Source organism: Lichenostomus cassidix, chromosome 2, assembly GCF_008360975.1.
Source record: "Lichenostomus cassidix isolate B80296 chromosome 2, HeHo_3.0, whole genome shotgun sequence".
In the NCBI taxonomy this organism is placed as follows: Eukaryota; Metazoa; Chordata; class Aves; order Passeriformes; family Meliphagidae; genus Lichenostomus; species Lichenostomus cassidix.
In genome coordinates this window covers 124,798,290-124,819,509 of record NC_139482.1, presented here as the reverse complement: position 1 = coordinate 124,819,509, position 21,220 = coordinate 124,798,290, and the positions used below count along the sequence as shown (strand labels likewise).

Here is a 21,220-nt window from a genome sequence, read left to right as displayed (position 1 = left end):
CTGCAAATGGTGCAGAATCAACTAAAAGCTGAGACAGGATTAGTATAACCCTGCGCAGAGTAAGCAGAGAAGCATTTAGCCTTCTCATTTTCTATTTATTTGGTCTGGAAAACACTTTGCCCATTTTGAAAGTCTACAAAACTACAGCGTAGTTTTTAGAAATAGCAACAACAATTTGGAAACTTCAGATACTCATAGCAGCATGACAGTCTGGCTAAGATGGCACTTGATTAACTTCCAAATCTTTGTTTTGTCAGACTGAGCTTGTTTTATTCCTCACTGATTGCTTTTTTGTTGAAATGGCAATTACAGTTCTATCACCTTCTAAATAACTTCCCTTTTCTGAGGTGTGTAAATGCCTGTGTATGGATAAATTCAATCTGCCTTTCATGTTTTGACATTAATCATGCAGAAAATCTTCTTAGCAACACATTTATATTTTCACAAAATATGGAGACCTTTTGTAATAATTGGGTCACTAACTGTAGTGGCTCTGCAATTCGTATTGAAAAAAAATAAAAACATAAAAAATGACTGCCTTTTAGTATGGAAAAATAATAATCTTTTGGCTTTTCAATGTTTGGACCTCTTTACTTGTATGGACTTTCAACAGAAAAATGTTACCTCTTAGGGTTTTTCATTCAGCATTCTTGATGCTCAAGGATACTGATAAAGGCTGTGAAATGAGTGTTTTCCAGGGGAACTAAAGATATTTATTTTCAAAGACTGACACCCTAGGAAAAATGTGTGATGCATGACAATTGCTCAATTTCAGTTAAATCTAAGAATTTGATTATTAAGCCGATATAGACTCAAATCCATAGCATGTACTCAATGGCTGGCCTGAGCTGTTCCAGAGGATTTCTGTGCCCCAGTGAGTGCCTAGAAAACACAAGTGTCCTCCTTCCCATCCATGATTTTCCAATGTACCCCATACCTCTCCTTTGATACCTATACTGGGTTACTATTCCAATGTTTATTTTCCCTACACACAGATGGGGATTGTTGGGTTCCAAATAGTGGGTGAACCAAACCCAACACAGCACCTTCAGTAAGTCATTCCAAGAGTACTGGAGTCAACCAAAGTACAGGAAAGTAAAAGAAGAGCTGCTCCACCAGAATTAGTTAAAATTACATTGGCAAAAATAATGGGTGTAAACTGAAACCAGTTTTCTTATTTAAAGTGTTGGGTCACTTCAATTAATTTCTGATGTTTCTTTTTCAGCCATAAGGTATAGCAAAAAGCTGGTGATATTTTAAGTCACCATCATCCTCACCTGAAAAGAAGTCCAGGTTTGCTCCTGGGTGGTAGGTGTTTGGCTTCTGCACTTCACTCAGAGGTTGACTCTATGTCCATAAATTTTAGGCTAGCAAATTTTTTTTAGCTAATTTTGATCTACTTAGGCTGAATAAATATCATGAGGCTACCAATACTGAATATTAGGGTCAACTATGTTCTAGAGAGGACTTAATCTCATTTAGGCAAATATTTTGTTTACACGTCTAAAAGAATTTTTGGCCTGATCTGATAGCATTATTTGCCTCTGATTAAATTCACAGATTTGTGTGAGGTTTTGTTTTTAAATTGGAGAAAAAACATTTGTTTTTGATATAAGTTGAACCATTAAAATTAAATATTTGATGTCTCAAAACCATCAAGCACTGTGACTATCTTATTAAATGATGACTGAGACTTCAGGCAGGTCAAGACAGATGGCAGGGTGCAACAAAAAAAGTAAAACAGATTCATAGAAGAATATATTCCCTGCCATTTAACAGACATTTTTCTTTACTGGAAAGCATATAATTTTTTACAAGTTTAAACAATTGGGAATGCTCCTTTCTTGCATGCCGAAGAAAGACACCTCTTGGTCTGACCTCAGAAAGAGGTGCTAAGTGTACCTACACATTAAATCTTCTGAGACACATTGCCCACCCTATGGGCTCAGTGTCAAAGACAAGAACAGGAACCAAAATTCCTGATCCCCCATACTCTGCTTAGAAATGAGATAAACAGAGGAGAAAACCCATTATTTTCAAGCCTATTTGTATTAAGTATGTAAGATTCTAATGGTTGTAAATGAATCAAATTATTTACATTATAAAGGTTTTAAAAGTTTTATAATTTTAAGTTTTTGAGGTTTTTTTTTTTTTAACTGGGGGCTAAATAATACAGGGCAGATTCAGAGGAATAGATGTGAATTCAATAAAATTAATTTGCTTGTTTGTTTTACAAAAATGCAATTACAGGCAGGAAAATCTAGCAGAAAGAGATACAAAATTTAAATGATAACACTGCCTGTATTTTCTGCAGCTTCCCTGTGATATGTACGGGGTAGGATTTAAATAATAATTAGAAAAATATTATGTAGTCAGTCAGAAATCAGTAACCTGGTTAAAAGGCTGAACACCACTTAGGAAGTCTTTCCCTGATAAATTGACTGCCAGGAAAAATGGGGAGGAGGAGCTGGCGGCAAGGTCCTTCCAATGACTCATGCAACAGTGGGTGAACAAAAAACAGTCTACTGTGCTACTGCATATATTAAATATAACAAAAGGGCATGTCAGGAAGTTTCCTACAATTTTTGATTTCATGGCATGCTTTTATTACTTTCTCCATTTTTTCAGTCACAGGTTATTAGATTTACTGCAGCTTTGGAAGGTACAAGAAATTAGTATCTGTCGGATATGGTGCCCCTAATGACTTTCTTAGGTTCCTCAAGTACAAACATCTTGCACAGATATTTATCAAGTGAGCACAATCTTTTATCTATTCATTTGTCTTAGGAATGAAGAACATCATGTTTCCCCTGACACTGAAAGCAATATTTAAATGAATAGTAAGTGCAATAGAAAAAACAAGATTTTGCATGATCTTAGTGATTTTTAAAGTAAGCTGAATAAGATTTCTGGGACAACATTGCCTCAGTCATTGCCATTAATTAGAAGTTTTGTCCTTTATTTTCTAAGTAATATCCTGTGTAAGTGCACTCAGCAAGCTGCAACTTGTCAGAGTAGCTACTGATCTTTTTGACAAGCCTAATCAGCCTAATTTGGCTTATAATAGAAGAGTCAGTCTCATCTGCCCTGATGCTATGGACAGAAAAAAAATGTGTCCAAAAGGACAATGAAAAATCTAGTTTAAATACAATAATAAATTAAGTACTATCAGTACTATCACACAGTCACATATTTGATAAGTCTTGCTATTTGAGATATGCAAAACTGGGTTTAAACTAGATTAAATTAATCAGAAAAATTTTTGCTCTTTTTCTGTAGATCTTATTTTGCTTTCTGCTGAGTATCTTCACTGTTGAATTCCATGCAAAATAATTAAAACAAGGAAAGGTTCAATGTTTCATACAGATTTGCTATGAAATTAATTTCCCTGTAGCTACTCATAGGAGGGGTGTGATGGATACACTCCACCCTTTAACTAAACTAGTGGTAGTTTGGCTCAGACTCCGAAGGAGGTAAAGGCCTGAGCCATAGTCCAGTCAGCCAAGAACTCCTCTAGCTGCAGTCTGTCCTCTGAAGACTCACAAAGGCAAAGAGTGGCACAGAGAGCATTGATGTGCAAGAGCTTGGAACATCCATCATGCAATTAACACATGAACAGCAGGCAGCTTTTCAAAGAGTCATTAATCAAGGAACAAAGAAAGTCGTAGGTACAAATCTCATGCATACCTTTACCATTACATGTAATTTGACAACAATCCAACCAATTTATTCCACAAATCTGACAGCCAAATTGAGCCTTCTTTGAACTCTTCCAGCCGAGCAGCCTGGCTGCACAGTGGTGGTCTCTCTCCCCTTGAGCTGGGATGTCTCTCAAGGTTATTCCTTGAGGCAGAGAGACCATTTACCTATGGCAGATGTTTGGAAAGTGACTGGTATTATTCAAAACCTTTTAGTAAGGTAATTCTGATTTGTGCCTTGGTAACTCTGAATTGTGCCTTGGTAGTTTTGAATTGTTCAAATGATTGTGCCATGCAGTAATATAGTGAACCTTGCCACTGAACTTGGCTAAGTCACACTTCTACAGCATCATATTAAAACCACTTTTACTAATACCTTTGACAGCATACCTTTCAGCAATCTAAATCACCCATTTGTGACAAGAGGGAAATGTTTTTGATGAGCTTTAGCCACAGCACTAGTTGGTTCCATTGATTTAAATGGTAATTGCATCAATTCCTACAAGAAATATAGCTATTATTATATCATAATGGTTTTACTTTTGCATAATGAAAATCAGTGCAGCAAGAGGATTATCCTGAGGTTTATGTCTGTGGCAGTTTCTGGTATTAATGTTTGAAACGTGATTCTTAATCAGACATTAGAAACAAATTTCACAGACTGAAAATGTGCAGTGTGGAGATGGAGAAAACGACAAGAGTAAGAAATCAAATATGCCTGAGAGGTAAATACGACTGAAATATACTTAATAGAAAGGGAACTATAGTTGTTATTGAAATAACTGCTGTAAATCTACGTTGTAACCAGAATTAGGCCTTTTACAGTCTCTGTATCTTTGGTTCTAAAATAATTTAATAAAAATGCCTCTTAAGACATCTCATTAAAGTTGACTCATTATTGTGGAACTCCCATCTAATAATGCTTGTGTGGTTTCATTACTTTTAGCATAGCTACACCAGCAGAAAAACAAAATACTGTGACTGTGAATATATCCTTCAAATTCCAACCAAGCACTAACCAGTGTCTGATCTGAGTTATGACACCATAAATCTACTGTATTTGCATCATATACTCTACCAGAACACAGTTTGCTGTACTGAATGCTCAAGTACTGAAGTGTGCTATTACTATTATAGTTATTTACTATGAAAGGTTGACAGTTTGATAGGAAATATTATTCTCAGGCAATGTAATGCAGATATGAGTGCTTGTGTATAATTCATTCCAGTTAATTATATTGTTGGAATTTTATTAAGCATTGGCCAAAAGTGTTTTTTTCCCCCAAATCTATAATACTTCAGGCTTTCACTGAAGTAATTTGCAGCCACCTGCTTAACTTACAAGAGGATTGCAATGGCTTGATAAATGCTTCCTCAATGATTGATTAGCACCCTTTGAAACAAGTTCAGAGAAGATATATAAAATGTCCTGCTATCTCCACAGAGTTAGGGAACCACCAAACACGCTAATTCAGAAATGGTTTTCCTTCAATCTCTCAGCCAGGCTGCTTTCTTCACAACACTGTTGAGGGACAGTTTAAATTAAAAGAAATGGGCGGATACATTTGCACTAGGAAGGAACATAGAAATTTCTAATTCCCTGCTAGTGGAAACTGTTCAATGTTAGGAGTGAAATGAAATGCTGAATTATGGGTCCAGTAAAATCTGGGATAACCAACTACTTGTGCTTTTAACTTAAAGGAGCAAAGGAAACAGACCTGAAGTTTTCAACCCCTCTCACTACCTCTAATGGTTGTTAAGTGACATGAATTGTAAAGTAAGGTCAGGAGCTACCTAACAAATTAGTGACTATTATATATATATTTCTAGAATATATGCATGCCCTTTTACGAGTGGCAGTGAGAGGCCATGTAAGAACATGTGGATGAGGAGCTTATGGCACATTTCACTGAACAAGTTGAAGTCAACTATTTAACATATTCATACATAAATTGACCATTTTTCTGAGATCACCTTTTAAAGAAGTCTTCAATATGTCAATACAGGAAAGTTCTTTGGGAATTGTTCTAAGGACATCCTCAAGCTGGAGTGTCTGGAACACTGGACACTTACTGAGACACATCTGTGGGCAAATACTACAAAAGAAACTTTCCCAAGAGGTGATGTTTGATGACTGCAGCAGATCCTTCAAATGTATCATGTCTTGAATTGGAGCTCAGATAGGCAATCAAGCTATTGCTCCATAAAACTTATTCACACTTCAGCTGAGACATAACAACTATTTGTGGGCATGTCTTTAGTCATAGAAAATTACAGTGCAAGGTTGAACAACATCCTGGTCTAGATGGTGGATGAAGAAGGTGTGCAGCTGTTGAATATGATGTTGTTTTGTGTGTGCAGCCAGGCAGGAAACTGAAGAGGCTGAAGGGTCCTTAAATCGATACCTGACTTAACTCAGCCTTCAGGCTAAACTACTTTGTCTTTACAGTTGATCTAGGCTGAAAGCAGGCATGAGGACACCTGCCATCACTCAGTTAATGTGAAGTAACCTGTTCCTTCAAATAGACAGCGTGAGTTTAGAGAAGTGATCTACCACCTAAACCCACAGCATACATCCTACATAGTCACTTCCTTTGCAAGTTAGAATTAGAAATAGTGAAAGACATATATTTTCGAGTCCTCTACTGCAGAGATGCAGACACATATACACATATACAGATTCAGAGGTTCCATTTTGGCATTACCTGCACTCTGACAATGGGTATGACCTTGCTGAACACCTACCTTCCTTTATTGACAGCCTTACGGAAACAGAATTCTGTTCAGCAAACCTGCAGCAGGTCTTGGGAAATGGCCTGGCAGAAGATTTACAGCTAAATCTCAAGAATTCAGTAAAGGCTAAGATCTAAATTTAAGTAATTTTCTTCTTTCCCACTATTAATATTTTTCATACTAGTTAACTCACAATGAAATCTTCATCCTGAAATGACTTCAGAGCATTAGCTTTGCCCATTTAAAATATTTTTCTGCTTCCTCTGCTGGTCTTAGTGATGAAAGAAAATATTTTCTTAAATCATTGTCCTAAATCCCTTTAACTCTATCTTTGGAAAACATGAGAGATTTAATTTTAAAAAAAGCCTTTTGGAGGAGTATTTTTTATTCTGAGTCCAATGTTACTATTTTACACATGCAAAGTTTTTCTTACTTTTGTCACATTTAACACTTTTCATTCTTAACCTCCCTTTTTTTTTCCCTCAAAGGATTTGTAACTGGCCCCATTCCCAAATTACATATTTGCTCTTAGTCAGCTCTCTTTCCTAAATAACTTAGTTTTTATAAAACAGAATAAAATCATCTGTTAGGACTTTTTGCTTTATAACAAGCTTATATATCTGCTTTACTTTGCACAAAACAGAGGACAATTTCAGATAACAAGGCACAGAATGGGTAGAAGCAGAATGAATTCCCAAGAATTTCTACAGGGGTGTTTACTATATATTTGATAGTGTTGTTACTGACTTTCCCTGTATAAAGCTATCAATGATTGGAGTAGAAATTAAAGCTTACAGGAATTGGCCAGTATATCTATGTAAATATATGTCAGTATGAAAGTCTAAATTATGACATGCATCAAAACTACCATCCTCATATCATAAGTACAGGCCAATACTGCTCTTTGGTTAAAACTATAGATGAAAGATGCATAATTCAATTTATAATTGCCTTTCTATGAAAACACCCATACCCTGAGATTTCCTTGAACTAATCCTTTTCTGAGCAATCCTTTATCCTGCCCACTGCAGTTCTGCATTCACAAATCTCCCTAGGCTTTGCAAAAGGGAGAAAGTGTTATTATCCCATCCCAGCAGGCAGGAAAACTAAGGTGAAGTGGCTTCTTCCAAAACTTGATAGAAATGGAAAGGTAGAATGAAAAAGATGAGGATTTTAAATCACTGACAATCTTGGTTGTAAGGTTTAAAATCTACAATAATGCCAGCTTCTCAGCTAGAGGGTCCCAGCCTTTGGGAAGGTGGAAGGCATGAGGCTGACTAGGTCCACTGCCCTGTTGGACCAGGCTGCATCTGACTGAGATGATGCCCATAAGTCCTCTTCCTTGGCCTTTCCTTGCTACCATCATGTTGGGACTGGGGGGATGCCACTCATGCTAGGACACAATGCAGAGGACACCACTCTCCACATGCAGTGATTCACCTCCTCCCAGCACTCATGCACTCAGTGATGACATGCAGAGAAACTGGAGCTGGTTCCCCACCATGCCTTAGATGTGTGTGTCAGACCTCTGAGCTGTCTTTGGAGCTGTGTCTGCAATGCACTACACATCAACTTATTCCGTAACAAGAATCTTGGAAAGGCCTTTTAACTTGGAAGCAGCAGTGTGCAAATGTGGCTGTGTCAGCTCCAGACTTTCACTGCTAATGATGTCTTCCTGTGCTGCTTGCTTTATAGAGCCTTTCCTGCTGATGCCTTTGATAGATGAAAAAATTTTCTACATCTTGCATCATTATATGGTGTAGATATATGCTAAATATGTCATAACCACAGGGTGAAATGACAGCATTGAGCAATCAGAGTCTAATGCTCTGTATGTTAACATCCCCTCTTAGTTGTCTGTAATAGGGAGTCTGGTGCCTAATTAGGGCAAACCCCACCATTCTTCTTAAACTGCGGTCACCCCTATCGCTAAAATCACTTCTGCTGCTCAGGTATTAGCCATGGTGGGAGGGAGATGACATTTACAACTATTTATTAATTACAACATTTCAACTTCCTACAAATTCAGAGTGACAGCTTCTTAAAGACATCCCTCACATCTGAACAGGAGAACCTGTCCCTTTGAGAAAAAGGGGTAATATCATCTGTTCTACATTGCATGTGAAAAGATGAGGGAATTCTGGTTGCAGTAGCTTCTCCTGGGAACAATGCCATTCAGGATACAGAAATTCAAGAGGATCTTGTGTGCTGGCTAAAGGGACACAAACCTGCAAATTACAAGTGGGTGTAAATTGCGTTAGGAGTAAGCAGTACAAACCACTGATTGTTGTTGTGCCCTGTTACTCCAGACTAGCTGTTGGTTCTGCTGGGTCCCTTGCTGACTGACTTCTGCTGCTTCACTGAATGATTTTTACTGAACACACAGGATTAAATGTGTTTTAAATGCAAGCAGTGGCAACAAGCAATAAAAGTGCTTTCAGTTCAAAGCAGAATAAGAAAGCCAGGAAGTAGTGAGAGACTTTACAGAGGCTAAACCAATGTGGCTGTTCCATGCTTATTACGAATGCATAGAAAGGTATAAATCTGACTTTCCAAACATATTTTAATGTTGCTTTCAATGAATTTAGGAGTTTAGCACCATAATGGGCATTTCATGAAAGGTGCAGCCCCAGGCTGAAAACCCAAACATTTCTTAGCCAAACATGTCTTAAGGAAAAATCCCTCCATAAAAAAAATTATATCTGCCAACACGTCCTGTAGATGATACACATAGAAGATAGGGACTGGGGACTGTGGGTAGCAGATGTTTATTAATGAAGAAATTCACCATTCTATAATCTTATTTAATTTTGAAATGCACCAGTTAAAAATGAAAAACAAAAAGCACAATACATTTTCCTTTCTCAACTACATTTCAGTAAATGCAAAATAGTAAATCTAAAGTAATTTAAACTGCATTTCTTTTTCTTTCTAAAATTGTGTTAAGAAATATTTTTCTTGTTTTTCCCCAGAGGTTCCAATACTTAATTGATATGACAGTGTATGAAAAGTGCAGGTCTAGGCACTAGTTACAGAACATCACACTGCTGCTCTGAGGTTATTTTGTTAATCCAGACTGTTGGTTCTCTGTGGTTACTTTTAGGAACTGTATAGACAGACATGGCATGATTATTCCTTACCAGCTCATTGCTGCCATCCTCATCAAAATCCTCCTCTATCCCATCAGTCATATCTTCTCCATCCCCATCTGCATCTGGCCCTCCTTCAATTGGCTCTTCCGTAGAGTTATCTGCATTCTCTGATATGCATTCCTCTTGAATCAAATCAGCATTATCTTCCATTTGTTTCTTTTGGGCTTCTGTAAGGAAAACATACTCTATAGAGATTCAGTAACCTTTCCTATTGGTGGCAAAATACTCTGCAGAAGAAACCTAAGCTCCCATCTCCAGATGTGTTAGCTTTGTGAAATTTGGTGTGATAATGTCCACCAGGCAAATGTGATTGAACCCTTTTCTTTCCAAAATTAGTGGATAAATCAATCAATCGGAATATCAATATAGTCATCTTCCCCACTTATGCCACGCAGTGGATGAAGGCTTGATTTAACAATGGATCCAACTTTTTGATTTTCTGTACTTTGCCTTGGAATCCAATTGGCATAGTCACCATATGTTTATTCATGTTCAGCCAATGAGAAGTACATAAATCTCTATGCTTTGAGAAGCAGAAGGCTGTTAATTGTCAATAAACGAACAAGAATTTTCAGGAATTTACTGTGAATATATCAACAGCCATACAGGCAATCAACAAATCCTTTGAGACAGGTAAACATCTTGTTATGGAGTAAAGTATCAGTTACTCCTCATTGGTGTAATGTGCTGAAGAATACTCCCCTCTGTTCAACTAAATATTGGCTTCCTATATTTTCTGCAAAGCAGTGAAAAGAAAGACCATTTCCATTGAGGCCTGAAGACCCTGTTCTGGTTGGCTTTATGCAGGTAGCTGCTTTTTTGTGATCAGGTGTTGTGAAACTCTTGGATATGCTGAGGAACTTCATCCAGTTAGCAGAAATCCAGAGGAGGATTGATGGAGGAATGACAGAGACAGACTGGCCAGAAGAATGGTTGGAGGTATCAGAGTCTTATTCCTATGCACATCAGGAACTTGTATGAAAAGCTTTATGCACTTAGAGTGAATAGGGGTCAGAGAATTTGTTGCATGTAACTAAATACAAAAGTCTTTCAGTCTAAAGGTGATCAATGATGAAATTTCTAGAACAAAACATTTCTTCCTTTGTAACCAAACATTTCCTCCTTTGTAAGACTGACTGTTCTGTAACACTAGTAGCTCATCCCCTATCTTGTTGGACAGCCAGTGAATCAAGGATTGCCTTGAAGCTCTATATTTTTGAAGCTCCATGAGTATATTATGATTTTACCATAAATTATTAACAGCTACACATACTATTCAAATCTGATTGCATTTTTCTGTTCCATAGTCTTAAACAAGATATTTGTTTTACTTTTGGCCTTTGCACATTTGTTTTGCCTCTTACATTCATCTCTTTAGACTTTGTTAGCCTCCAGTCCCTCATTTTTAAATTCATTTACTGAAGAAACAGAACAATTAAGCTTTTCTCCCTCAGTCACCTAATGTCTTCAGAAAGATTCTTGTATTTAAAGAAGAAAAAGTCTCTTAGCTGCTTCAACAGTACTGCAGTCACATGTATTAGTAGAAGATTCAGCCCATGGAGCCTCATCTTCTATTGGTGAGGTGCTCCATACAATGCCATGCTAATTATAAGAGATTGTGTCTCTTGCCTTGCTGCAGAAGCAAATGTGGATTGAATCACCCTTGCTTACTATGTCTGTCCTACCACTTCCTGTCTTAAGCCACTTCTGAGATCCTTCAGATGTGGCAATGACAACTGAATCAACTTTGGTTAAAGCTTTCAAAAACAGGGTTGCTGAATTAACAGACAATACATTTAAATGGGAAACCTTCTAGGATACAGCTGCTAGAAAATTAGGTCACATACTTAATTGTCCTAATGAGATCATGGACTGGATTCTTCAGAGGAGGCTAAAATACTATCTCAGTGTCCATCTCTTTGGGGCTCTTCTGAAAAGCTAAACTTTAGTTCCTAACTTTCAGCTCAATCTCTACTAATATAGGAATATATATGTATATCTATCTATATATCTTTATATATATATATATGTATACACACACATTTTTTTTTCCAGAACATTTTATTTCCAGCTTCCTGGGTCAGATTTTTGCAAAGGAGCTATTTATACAGTTTTCCTGTGTACAGAAAATCCTATTTTCTATTTCCCCCCTATTAGAAAGGTTAGAGGTTGATAATAGAAAAAGCCAGAACATCGACTGTTATTGTAAGGAGAGTTATCATGCAGCTGAAGAGCTGTAGAGAGTTATCAATGTCTGCACTGAGCTTGTCCAGCCTGCAACATAACATTCCTCCAGATGTAACAACTTTAAAAATTAAATATTCTTCAGGAGAGTGATTCAAAGTTAGAAAACCAGAAGGGCAAGATGATGACTTGATTTTTGCTTACTGTAAATGAGACACAGATCCTCTCTCTGATCCCAATCTTAGTAAGGCCACACCTTCTGGTAGAGGAAAGTAAGAAATAATATTGCCAAACCATAAAGAAGGAACAAAATCATCTCATTATCTCATATCTGACCCTGTAAATGAAATAGTTCAGCTACTGATGTAGCTTACACAAATCTTTTAGCTGAGGAAGCAATTGTCTGCAGACTAATCACCCTGGCTGCATAACCCTCCTCATCTTAATGGGAGACTTAAATGGGGTTCCATGCTTACTGGTATCTCTGAGGTGTTTTTCTCCTCGTACCCTCCAATGAGAGGCAAAGAATATGAGGGATGGGTTCTGCACCTGATGTTTTAAAACAAATATTTTGAAAACGTTTTTTAATCGCTGAGGATATTCACTGCTTGTCTTCAAAAGGCATAAGACTGTGATTCAATACAAATCAACATTTTCCCGTTTGAGCTGATTTCTATTTAAATGAGTTCACTACAGTCCTTTAGCAAAAGTGAAAATTGAATATCAAAGTACAATGATGTGCAGATTGTTTTGCATAGTAATGGATTTTTTATAAAAGCTCCCCAAAGTAGGCATGCACGATTTCAGAATATTTCAGTACACAAGTGATTCAATGGAGTGCCTTGCAATTACATCTTCACTGATTATACCAACTTTTATAGAACTTGCATAAAGTACAAAATAGAATCTAATGAATACATATTGAGTACAGCTCTCCTGAAAGAGATAGTCACACTCTGCACTAATGGTTTACCTTGGACTTGAAAAAAGCCCTCAACTTTGTGAGATAAACTGTAACAGCTGGGGGACTGGTCCTTGTCTGTCAACTTAGAAAATTATTATATAAAAAAGATTATTTTTTAATTTTTTGTGTGGTTTTTTAAAGTTACTGGGGAACAGGAGGGATCGAGATCTAAATTCCTATTATGACCATGTCAGGTTCATGACCCTCAACTGCTAATTCCCAGTAATGTTTTAGACAGTCTTGATGGAATTCTCTTTATGTGTCCTGATGGGTTTTTGGCTTCATGTAACTGATCACTTGTGCAGACATCCAGGCAGTTGTGGGTCCTGAGGCAGAATTTCTTTCACACATTTCACACAAAATACATAAAAAGATTTCATCACAGAATGGAGGAGTGAAAAAAAATCATTGAGTTTTTCATGAGATAAGGCTTCCATTTCCCTGCTGGCTCTCATAAAATCAGTTCACTAGTACACAGCTCCTGTAAAAATATATACCATGTGATCTATAAGCAAATAGCAAAGAAAATACCATAGACAGGCATAAGAACTGAGATTGTTTTCTATATATACCATGGTGAAAATGCAACCTTATAACTCTCAGGATGACTTTAAAATGCTGCCAGGTGAAATCATTCATCTAACAAAATGAACACTGCAATGACAGTAATAAAGCTCTTGATTAAATTATAGTGTTGGATTTTTTCATTCCCAAGGTTTGCCTCAAAACAAAACATTTTAAGCCAGAAAAAAGCTAAACTGGAGGTATGGCCAGTTTTACAAAGAGACCACAGCTTCACTTAATAGCTGAGGTTGAAAGATATCTCTGCACTCTCCAAGTCCAACCCCTCTTCAAATCAGGGAAAAACTCCTACTTTTGCTCAGGTCCATGGGTCCTCAGCCCAATGAATTTTGAACATCTCCAGGGATAGAGTCACTATGGTGTCTCTGGTCAACTCACTATACTGCTTAGTTGCATCCCTTTTCCTTATATCAAATGGAAAATTTTCCTTGCTTGAAATTATGACTATTGCATATTGCCCGAGCAATAATTCTTGATATACACCATCAAGAATTCTTAATGTAGATAGCACAAATATCCCCATGGTCAACAACTTCTAACTTAATTCTATTCAGTCAGCTTTTTATTGATTTTTTCCCCACAACATCTAAGATTTTTCTTTTTTTTTACTACGCAATAAAAAACCATTGAAATGATGGTGCATGCTCTGTGAAGAATATTAGTCTATCCTCCTAGTAGTTCTACCTGAGAGTTAATTTACCTTGCTTCAGGCCTCCATTAAGCACTAAAATTTCAGAAAGCTTCCGTTCTCTTTGGTCTGTCTGCTTGACTGGTAACGTGGTTCTAATTTAATTCATTTCACTAAAAATGGCTTTTACCTACCTGCTTCAGCTTTTTGCTGCTTTTCAATCTTTTCCAGTCTCCCTAGCAAGGAGTCAATTTTTGTTTTGATTTGGGTTAATTCTTTCTTGATTGTTTGCAACTCATCTGATTTCACTGTGGAAAGAGAGCAAAATGCAAAACATGAAATAAACTATATTTGTGGTAACATTCTCCCCCAAGCAAAACGTTTTTTGTTTCTTTTCTCTCTGGTAGAAAGTCTACTTATTCATTTTTGTCAATATGTTTAGAGATTTAGCTTTAAAAATTAACATTATTAGTTTAAAATGCTGAATCCTAGGAAATTACAGGATTCTAAGCCTTAATGGCAAGAGTTCACATAAGGTATGTTGCTCTGTAATAATCACTTCAGGAAAAACATCTCAATGGCATTCTTCATAAACCCAAGTAATTTTTGCTGAAAAACAGGCTATAATGAAATAATGATTCAAATATGACAGACAGATCACAGTCTTGCAATGTTATTTTGCTGGACTATTTTGTAATAATACCAAAAATGATAAAAATATCCCTCACAGAAGCAGTATGTATTCCTCAACAAGAATGGATGGTAATATAAGTGCTAGGGCAGCCAGGAATGCAAGGTTATGGTCCAATCAAAAACTCTTTCCAATAAGTGTTAATTTCTGTTGCTTCAAAAGCTTTCAGTCCAGTTTCAGTTGGCAATTTCTTGTACTTTTTCCAGCCATGGATAACATATGAAAATAATTCATTTTATGCTGACATCTAAGGACATGGATGCATCACCTATGAATTATAAGCTGAAGTTTCCAAATCTTCGTTGCATTGCATTACTCTTCATTTTTGTTCATTATTGCACTCCCATTGTCTAACTCAAGAAGAAGTAAATGCTTTGGAGGTGTTTTGGCTTCAGAAGATACAGCACCACAGCCCTCATAAATTTTCTCATCATTATGGCATTATCAGAACATGTTTCTATGTTCAGAAGGCAGTCCAATCAACTTCACTTGCCCTGTTTGTGCTAGGATATCATGTGGAAAAGGTCAAAAGGAGAAAATGGCAACCCTGTGCTAGCATGGGAGAATAAAGCCATTTATAAAGGGCCAGAGTAGGCAACAGAGTTGTCACTCTTGCAACTCTTGTAGGAAGAAAGGATCCGTCACCGTGAGGGACTGGCAGGGGAAGAGCACTAAACTGTGTTACTCCTCCACCACTTCTGTGGGAGGATGTGTTGGCTTTGATGTGTGTATCCAGAGCACAGATACACACAACAGGAGGGCCCTTATTGAGCCTGGGAAAAGGGATGTTCTACTACAAAGAAGGACATGTTCTCTTTCTGTCAAAAAGGTCTTCTGGCTGCATCTTGCTGCATCAGTCCTGTTCATTGACCCTTGGCCATGTCTGTTATCATGTTGTCTCATGGCAATTTGTATTGGGCAGTCAATCTGATGACGAAGTGTGCAAACAAGATATTGCCTGCTTCAGTGGTAGTTAATGAGTATGTGTCTGCTTCAAATCAGCCTTATTCCAAATTTGTAGCACATTTCCTGAGGTTGAAACCGAAGATTTTTATCTTAGAGTTTGGGCCATGTGGGTTATAGTCATAACATATCAGCTAAAGGCAGTAGGTTGCTATATGTGGAGATGCACTTATTTAATCATATGTTCATATTGTGAAATTTCATTATCTCACTCTATCATAGGATGAAACCTCTGATCTTACACTGAATCAACAGAAGGACTTAAAGAAAAAAGTATAAAACTAATCTTTGTTCTAGACTTTTATATGCTGTACAGTATTTGATGAAAATATTTTGTGTATTTATAGAGCAAAGTCCTAAAATATTCTTAGAGAGATAAACGGGTCACTGTCCAATCCCACAAATCTGAAACAAAATGTTAAGATTCTGACAGCTGTATATTTAGAAGGTTACTGATTCCCCAGGGGCAGTGGCTGGTCCTTGTTGGAATAGCAAGGTAGAGCAGAATCCAGAGTGAAATGGTGTGAATTGCTCCAATAGGGAATGCTAAGTGTTGGCAGCAACCCATTGAAGCCAGCTGGCAATACATTCCATGCAGCCACGTTGTTGCGTCAGGGATGCTCCCTTGACTGGCAAACTGCAGACTGGCCAAGTCCAAAAGGTCAAAACTCAGAAGTGACACAGCAAAGACCTAATGGTATTTGTTTCCGGTCTACTAAGCAGAGCAGAAAACATTTGCACTTCTGATTTTGACGAGGAAACAGGCACACACATAGGGCTGCTGTTCAACTTGGGTCTGTTGCACAGGGGCTTCCATGTGGTGTCTCTGGAAAAACTAGCTGGGGAAAAATATGGCACCAGAAGGAACACAGAGGCAACAATGAGGATTCAAAGAACAAAGCGGTAGAGAAGGACCTCTACTGGTGCTGGGCAACAGATAACTGAGCATGAGCCAGTGTGTGCCCAGGTGGCCAAGAAGGCCAATGTCATCCTGGCTTGTGTCAGCAATAGTGTGGCCAGACTGACCAGGGCAGTGATTGTCCTCTGCACTCAGCACTGGTGAGACACCTCTAGTGCTGTGTCCAGTTCTGGGCACCTCAGTTGAAAAAGATGTTGAAGTGCTGGAGTGTGTCCAGAGAAGAGCAGTGAGGACAATGAAGGTGATCTAGAGGGTAATTCACATGAGGAGTGTCTGAGGGAGTTGGGGTTATTTAGCCTAGAGAAAAGGAGGCTCAGGGGAGACCTGATCACACTCTACAACTGCCAGAAGGGAGGTTGTGGCTAAGTGGGGAATGTCCACTGCTCCCAGATGACTAGTGACAGGACAAGAGAACATAGCCTCAAGCTGCACCAGGGGAGGTTCAGGTTGGATATAAGAGTAATTTCTTTATGGAAATGGTTGTTAAACATTGGAATTGACTGCCCAAGGAGGTGGTGGAATCACCATCCCTGGAGGAATTCAAGAAACCACTGGCTGTGACATTTAGTGCTGTGGTCTAGTTGACAAGATGGTGATTGGTTAAAGGCAGGACTGGATGATCTTGGAGGTCTTTTCCAATCTAAATGATTTTGTGATTCTGTGATCATAGAGTCAATTGCTTCAAGTTAACACTAATAAGGACTGAAAGAAAAACGAGGAAAAAAATTCAACCCAGCTGCACAAGTTCCAAATTTTCACTATGTTTCCAACATTGTGATGGTGTAATTATTTGATCTACTTATTGTTTTGTTTTGCAGAGTCTCCAAGTCTGCACAAGTCTCCAAAATTATTCTCTTAAAGAAATTCCACTCTCAATTATAGTGTAGTGGGTATTTCTGCAGTAAGGAGCAACTACCAAAGACAAATCATGAAGGAGACCCTGACGAAAAACAAGCTGAGCATGTGCCAGATCTTTTCCATTGCCACGGCTTAAGCGCATCCAGCAACAAAGCACCACACAGTTGCTCACTTCCCTCCAACCCCCCAGAAGGATGGGGGAAAGAAAATAAGATGGGTAAAAGTGAGAAAACTCATGGATTGAGATAAGAGCATTTTATTTATTTAATAGTGATAATAATAAAAATGACAGTGATGACAATGGTACTACTAATACATAATAATAATGACAATAATAATAATAATAATGGCAATAATAACAATACTATGACAATAATAATAGTAATAATAACAATAATATAATGAAAAGGAAAAAACAGAGAAAAAGATCAAGTCCAAGAAATAGAAGTGGTTCAAATGAAAACACCAACCAACTGATGTCCTGAGCAAGCCCTGGCCAACCTTCCCCCTAATTTATTGCTGAACGTGATACCATGGTCTTTAACTGCCCTTTGGCCACCTGGGGTCAGCTGTCCCAGGTGTATCACCTCCCAGTTCCTTGTGTATCCCCAGCCTGCTCATTGGTGGGGTAGGGGGAGGAGCAGAGAAGGACTTGACTGTGTGTAAGCTCAGCACAACTGAAACATCCCTGTGTCACCAGCACTGATTCCAGCACAAATTCAGAACACAGCCCCACAGCAGCTACTGTTAACAAAATTAACCCCACCCCAGCCAAACACAGCACACCACTCCACCTAGCACTTGTGAGGCCACATCTGGAGTACTGTGTCCACCTCTGGGCTCCCCAGTACAAGAGGAAAGGAAGAAGACAAAGCCAGACTCTTCTCAGTAGGCCCCATTGACACACAAAAGACCTTTGGCATAAATTAAAGCATGCAAAATTTCATCTAAACACAAGAATTATTTTTTCCTGTGGGTGAGGTCAGACACAGTCCTAGGAAATTTCCTTTGCAGGGCACTGGCACCAGAGGAGCTCCACAGGTCCCTTCCAAACTCAACCATTCTGTGAGTCAGCGATTCAGTGGAATAGCACTCGGGAAGAACTTCAGGCATTTTAAGCAATGTTATGACAAAGACAAAATGTAAAGATTATAAATTCTGTGCTCCAGGTGTCCTGTTTTGAGTATATAAATTCTCCTTTAAAACATCATGTTTTTTTTTAATTGATCTCATGCAAGAAATAAAACTGTTGGTAAATATGACAGCAGAGCTGTATGCATCCAAAATATCTGTTCATCTGCTTTTGAGCAATGGAACAGGAAAATAAAGTAACATTGCTTGGAATTTTTTTTCTGAATTAGCAGATAAACAAGGGCCAGCAGGTGACAGAAATGCAAAAATTGAAAAGGAGAGAAATTGCTAATGAAATTTCTGAAGCACCGGCACCAAAATGGCTAAATATCTTGAACAACTCTGATGCAAAAAAGTAAATAAACAGGTGAAATTTCCTGATGACAAGAAATTGAAAGATATCATCTATTCAGAGTAAACTGGAATGGAAGAAGAGGTCAGGTGATTTTAAGGAATGTTACATTAGGAAAAACAATGAGAAGCAATTGCCCTGGAAAAAAATCCTACACTTTACAGTGGAACTCCTACTCTCAGCACCAAGGCTCATCAGCAGAAAAAGACAGTGACAGAATTATCCTTGGGTTGATAATAGATTATCACCATAATACAGCCAGGGAAAGGAAAATGCAGTGCTAGGATGGGTCAAAGGATGTATTGCTAAAGGTGAAATGTAATGTGTTTGTCTGAGGACCTGGTGAGTACATGTTGAACTCTAGCAGATACACGTGGAGAACAGCCATGAAAATGACCGTAAAAATGGAAAGCCTGTGGTGTGACAGGAGGTTTTTCTTGTTTGCTGAAGACAAAAAAAGTAAAAAGAAATAACACTTTTATGCTAAGATAGTGTTGGCAAAAAAAAAGAATATGAACAAATGAGAAACAAACTAACCTGGAATGAAAAGAAACAGAGACAGAAAAACCTGAACCCTAACAACCTTTAAGATGCAGTTAAAGGATTAGATGATGGCACTACTAGCAAGAGTAAGAAATTTGATTCAGTGACCCTTTCCAGCCCCTTGTAACCTTCCAGGATGCATCTTTCATTGAAGCATCTAACACCAAAGGAGACAAGCCACATCCAGCACATAACAAGAGATATAAAATTAAGGTCAATTACATTTTTAAAAATGAAAGTGCTACTGTTGAACTACAGCTATATTTGTGAAACATATTTTGCCATAACTGCAAATTGATTCATCCTCAAAGCGTGATTCAGATTTCATTGGAAAGAAATGTCATGTATTTTATTCTAAGCTCCTCATGTTTAATGTAAAATATTTTATGATATTTTATTACTTTAGATATCACTGAAAAAGGATCAGCTGATGAAGCTAAATATAAACTCTATGAGTCAAAATTAATTCATTTAAAGACATAATTCAATACATATCATGTCTTAAGTGTCTACTCCCTAATTTCAAGCACATAGAGTATAAAAGATTTGATTAATATTTTCATCCTGATATCAGATGTGTAAAATGAAAGTGCACACTCTGAGAACTTCAATTTCTACGCTGTCAGAAAAAGTGAGCTTTTCCCAGTTCTAAATAGCAATTTGAATGTACTGCTTCACACCATTAACATGAAGAATTACTATGTGAGATTTACCCACCAACATATTTAATTTTGAGTTACCTCTGGTGATTTGGAAATGTTAATTTATGTTTCTCCAGTCTTTGGAGTTAAAAGGAAAAAAAATATTGACAACTTTTCCTGGAAAAATTATGGATTTAGGAAAGAAATCAAATCTTCCTAATGGATTTTGTGTTTTGGAAGGAAATTAAAAACACATATTGTCACTTTTTGGTCAAACAGGAGTTTACTGTGCTGGCAGACATTATTTTTGCAGACGTACTCATCAATGAGCAAGGCATTTTTGGTATTATGTTTTTTTGTAACATCTTTGGCAAAAATAAACATCTGCCTTTGGATTGCTGTTTTCCAGAAGTGAGTCCTTTTGACTCTGGTGACTTCACTTTCACACTTTCTTGTGTTCTGGCCTTTAATGTGACATGTATAGGTTCATTTTCTGGATCCATTCTGAGTGTGGAAAACAGATATATCTATGAGATTTCAACTTACATCTGAAGTCTCTTAGGGGAAATGATCTCATGACAGTTTTGCTATGTGGGAATGAAAGCTTTCAAGCATAGGCAATACCATTTTGACACTGTAAACTCTATACTTGCAATTAAGCTGTTTTATGGTCTTACATTTCATTAAAACTCAAAATACCTTCCTTCCCACTAATTGTGTTTCTCCTTATTGAAGATACCTGTATTTAACTAACAATAAATTACCATGAGAATCAACCGTGTATTAATTCAAGGGGTTCAGATTAGCAGAGTAGGGTGAGGAGATGCAAAATATTAAATTGCTTCCTCCCACAATTCAATATAACCAACTTTTCCAAGGGAATGGCAAAGGAAGCTGCAAAACATACTTTCTCTACTTTCCAAATTGAAGCCTCTAAGGGAATGGCTCTTCTGTTTCTCTGATAAGGGTCTTAATAAGCTGATTACATTCCTGTCCAAGTCAACAAAATCATGTTTCTACATTTATGATGAGTTAACTGTAACTGACAAAAAGGGAATTAATTCTATGGGAAAATTAAGCATGAAAATCTGTATACTGTGTGTCTGACTCCCTTTAAAGAATGTTTTGTGCGATTTATTTCATCACAATAAAAAGTCTCTGCATTTCTGTTCCAACTGTCA

General features: G+C 37.5%; 1 protein-coding gene across 5 annotated transcripts in view; it reads right to left on the bottom strand.

Annotated features, from left to right (window-relative positions):
- RALYL (RALY RNA binding protein like) overlaps positions 1-21,220 on the bottom strand; it is a 382,641-nt gene that overhangs the window by 9,253 nt on the left and 352,168 nt on the right. For 4 of the 5 annotated variants that reach the window (XM_085053112.1, XM_085053113.1, XM_085053114.1 and 1 more), the window contains 2 exons: positions 14,136-14,249; positions 9,572-9,750 (listed from right to left, as the gene is read on the bottom strand). In XM_085053112.1, coding sequence (XP_084909238.1) covers positions 9,572-9,750; positions 14,136-14,249 — 293 coding nt within the window. The remainder of the gene's footprint in view (positions 1-9,571; positions 9,751-14,135; positions 14,250-21,220) is intronic. The other variant, XM_085053115.1, reaches the window with a different exon arrangement.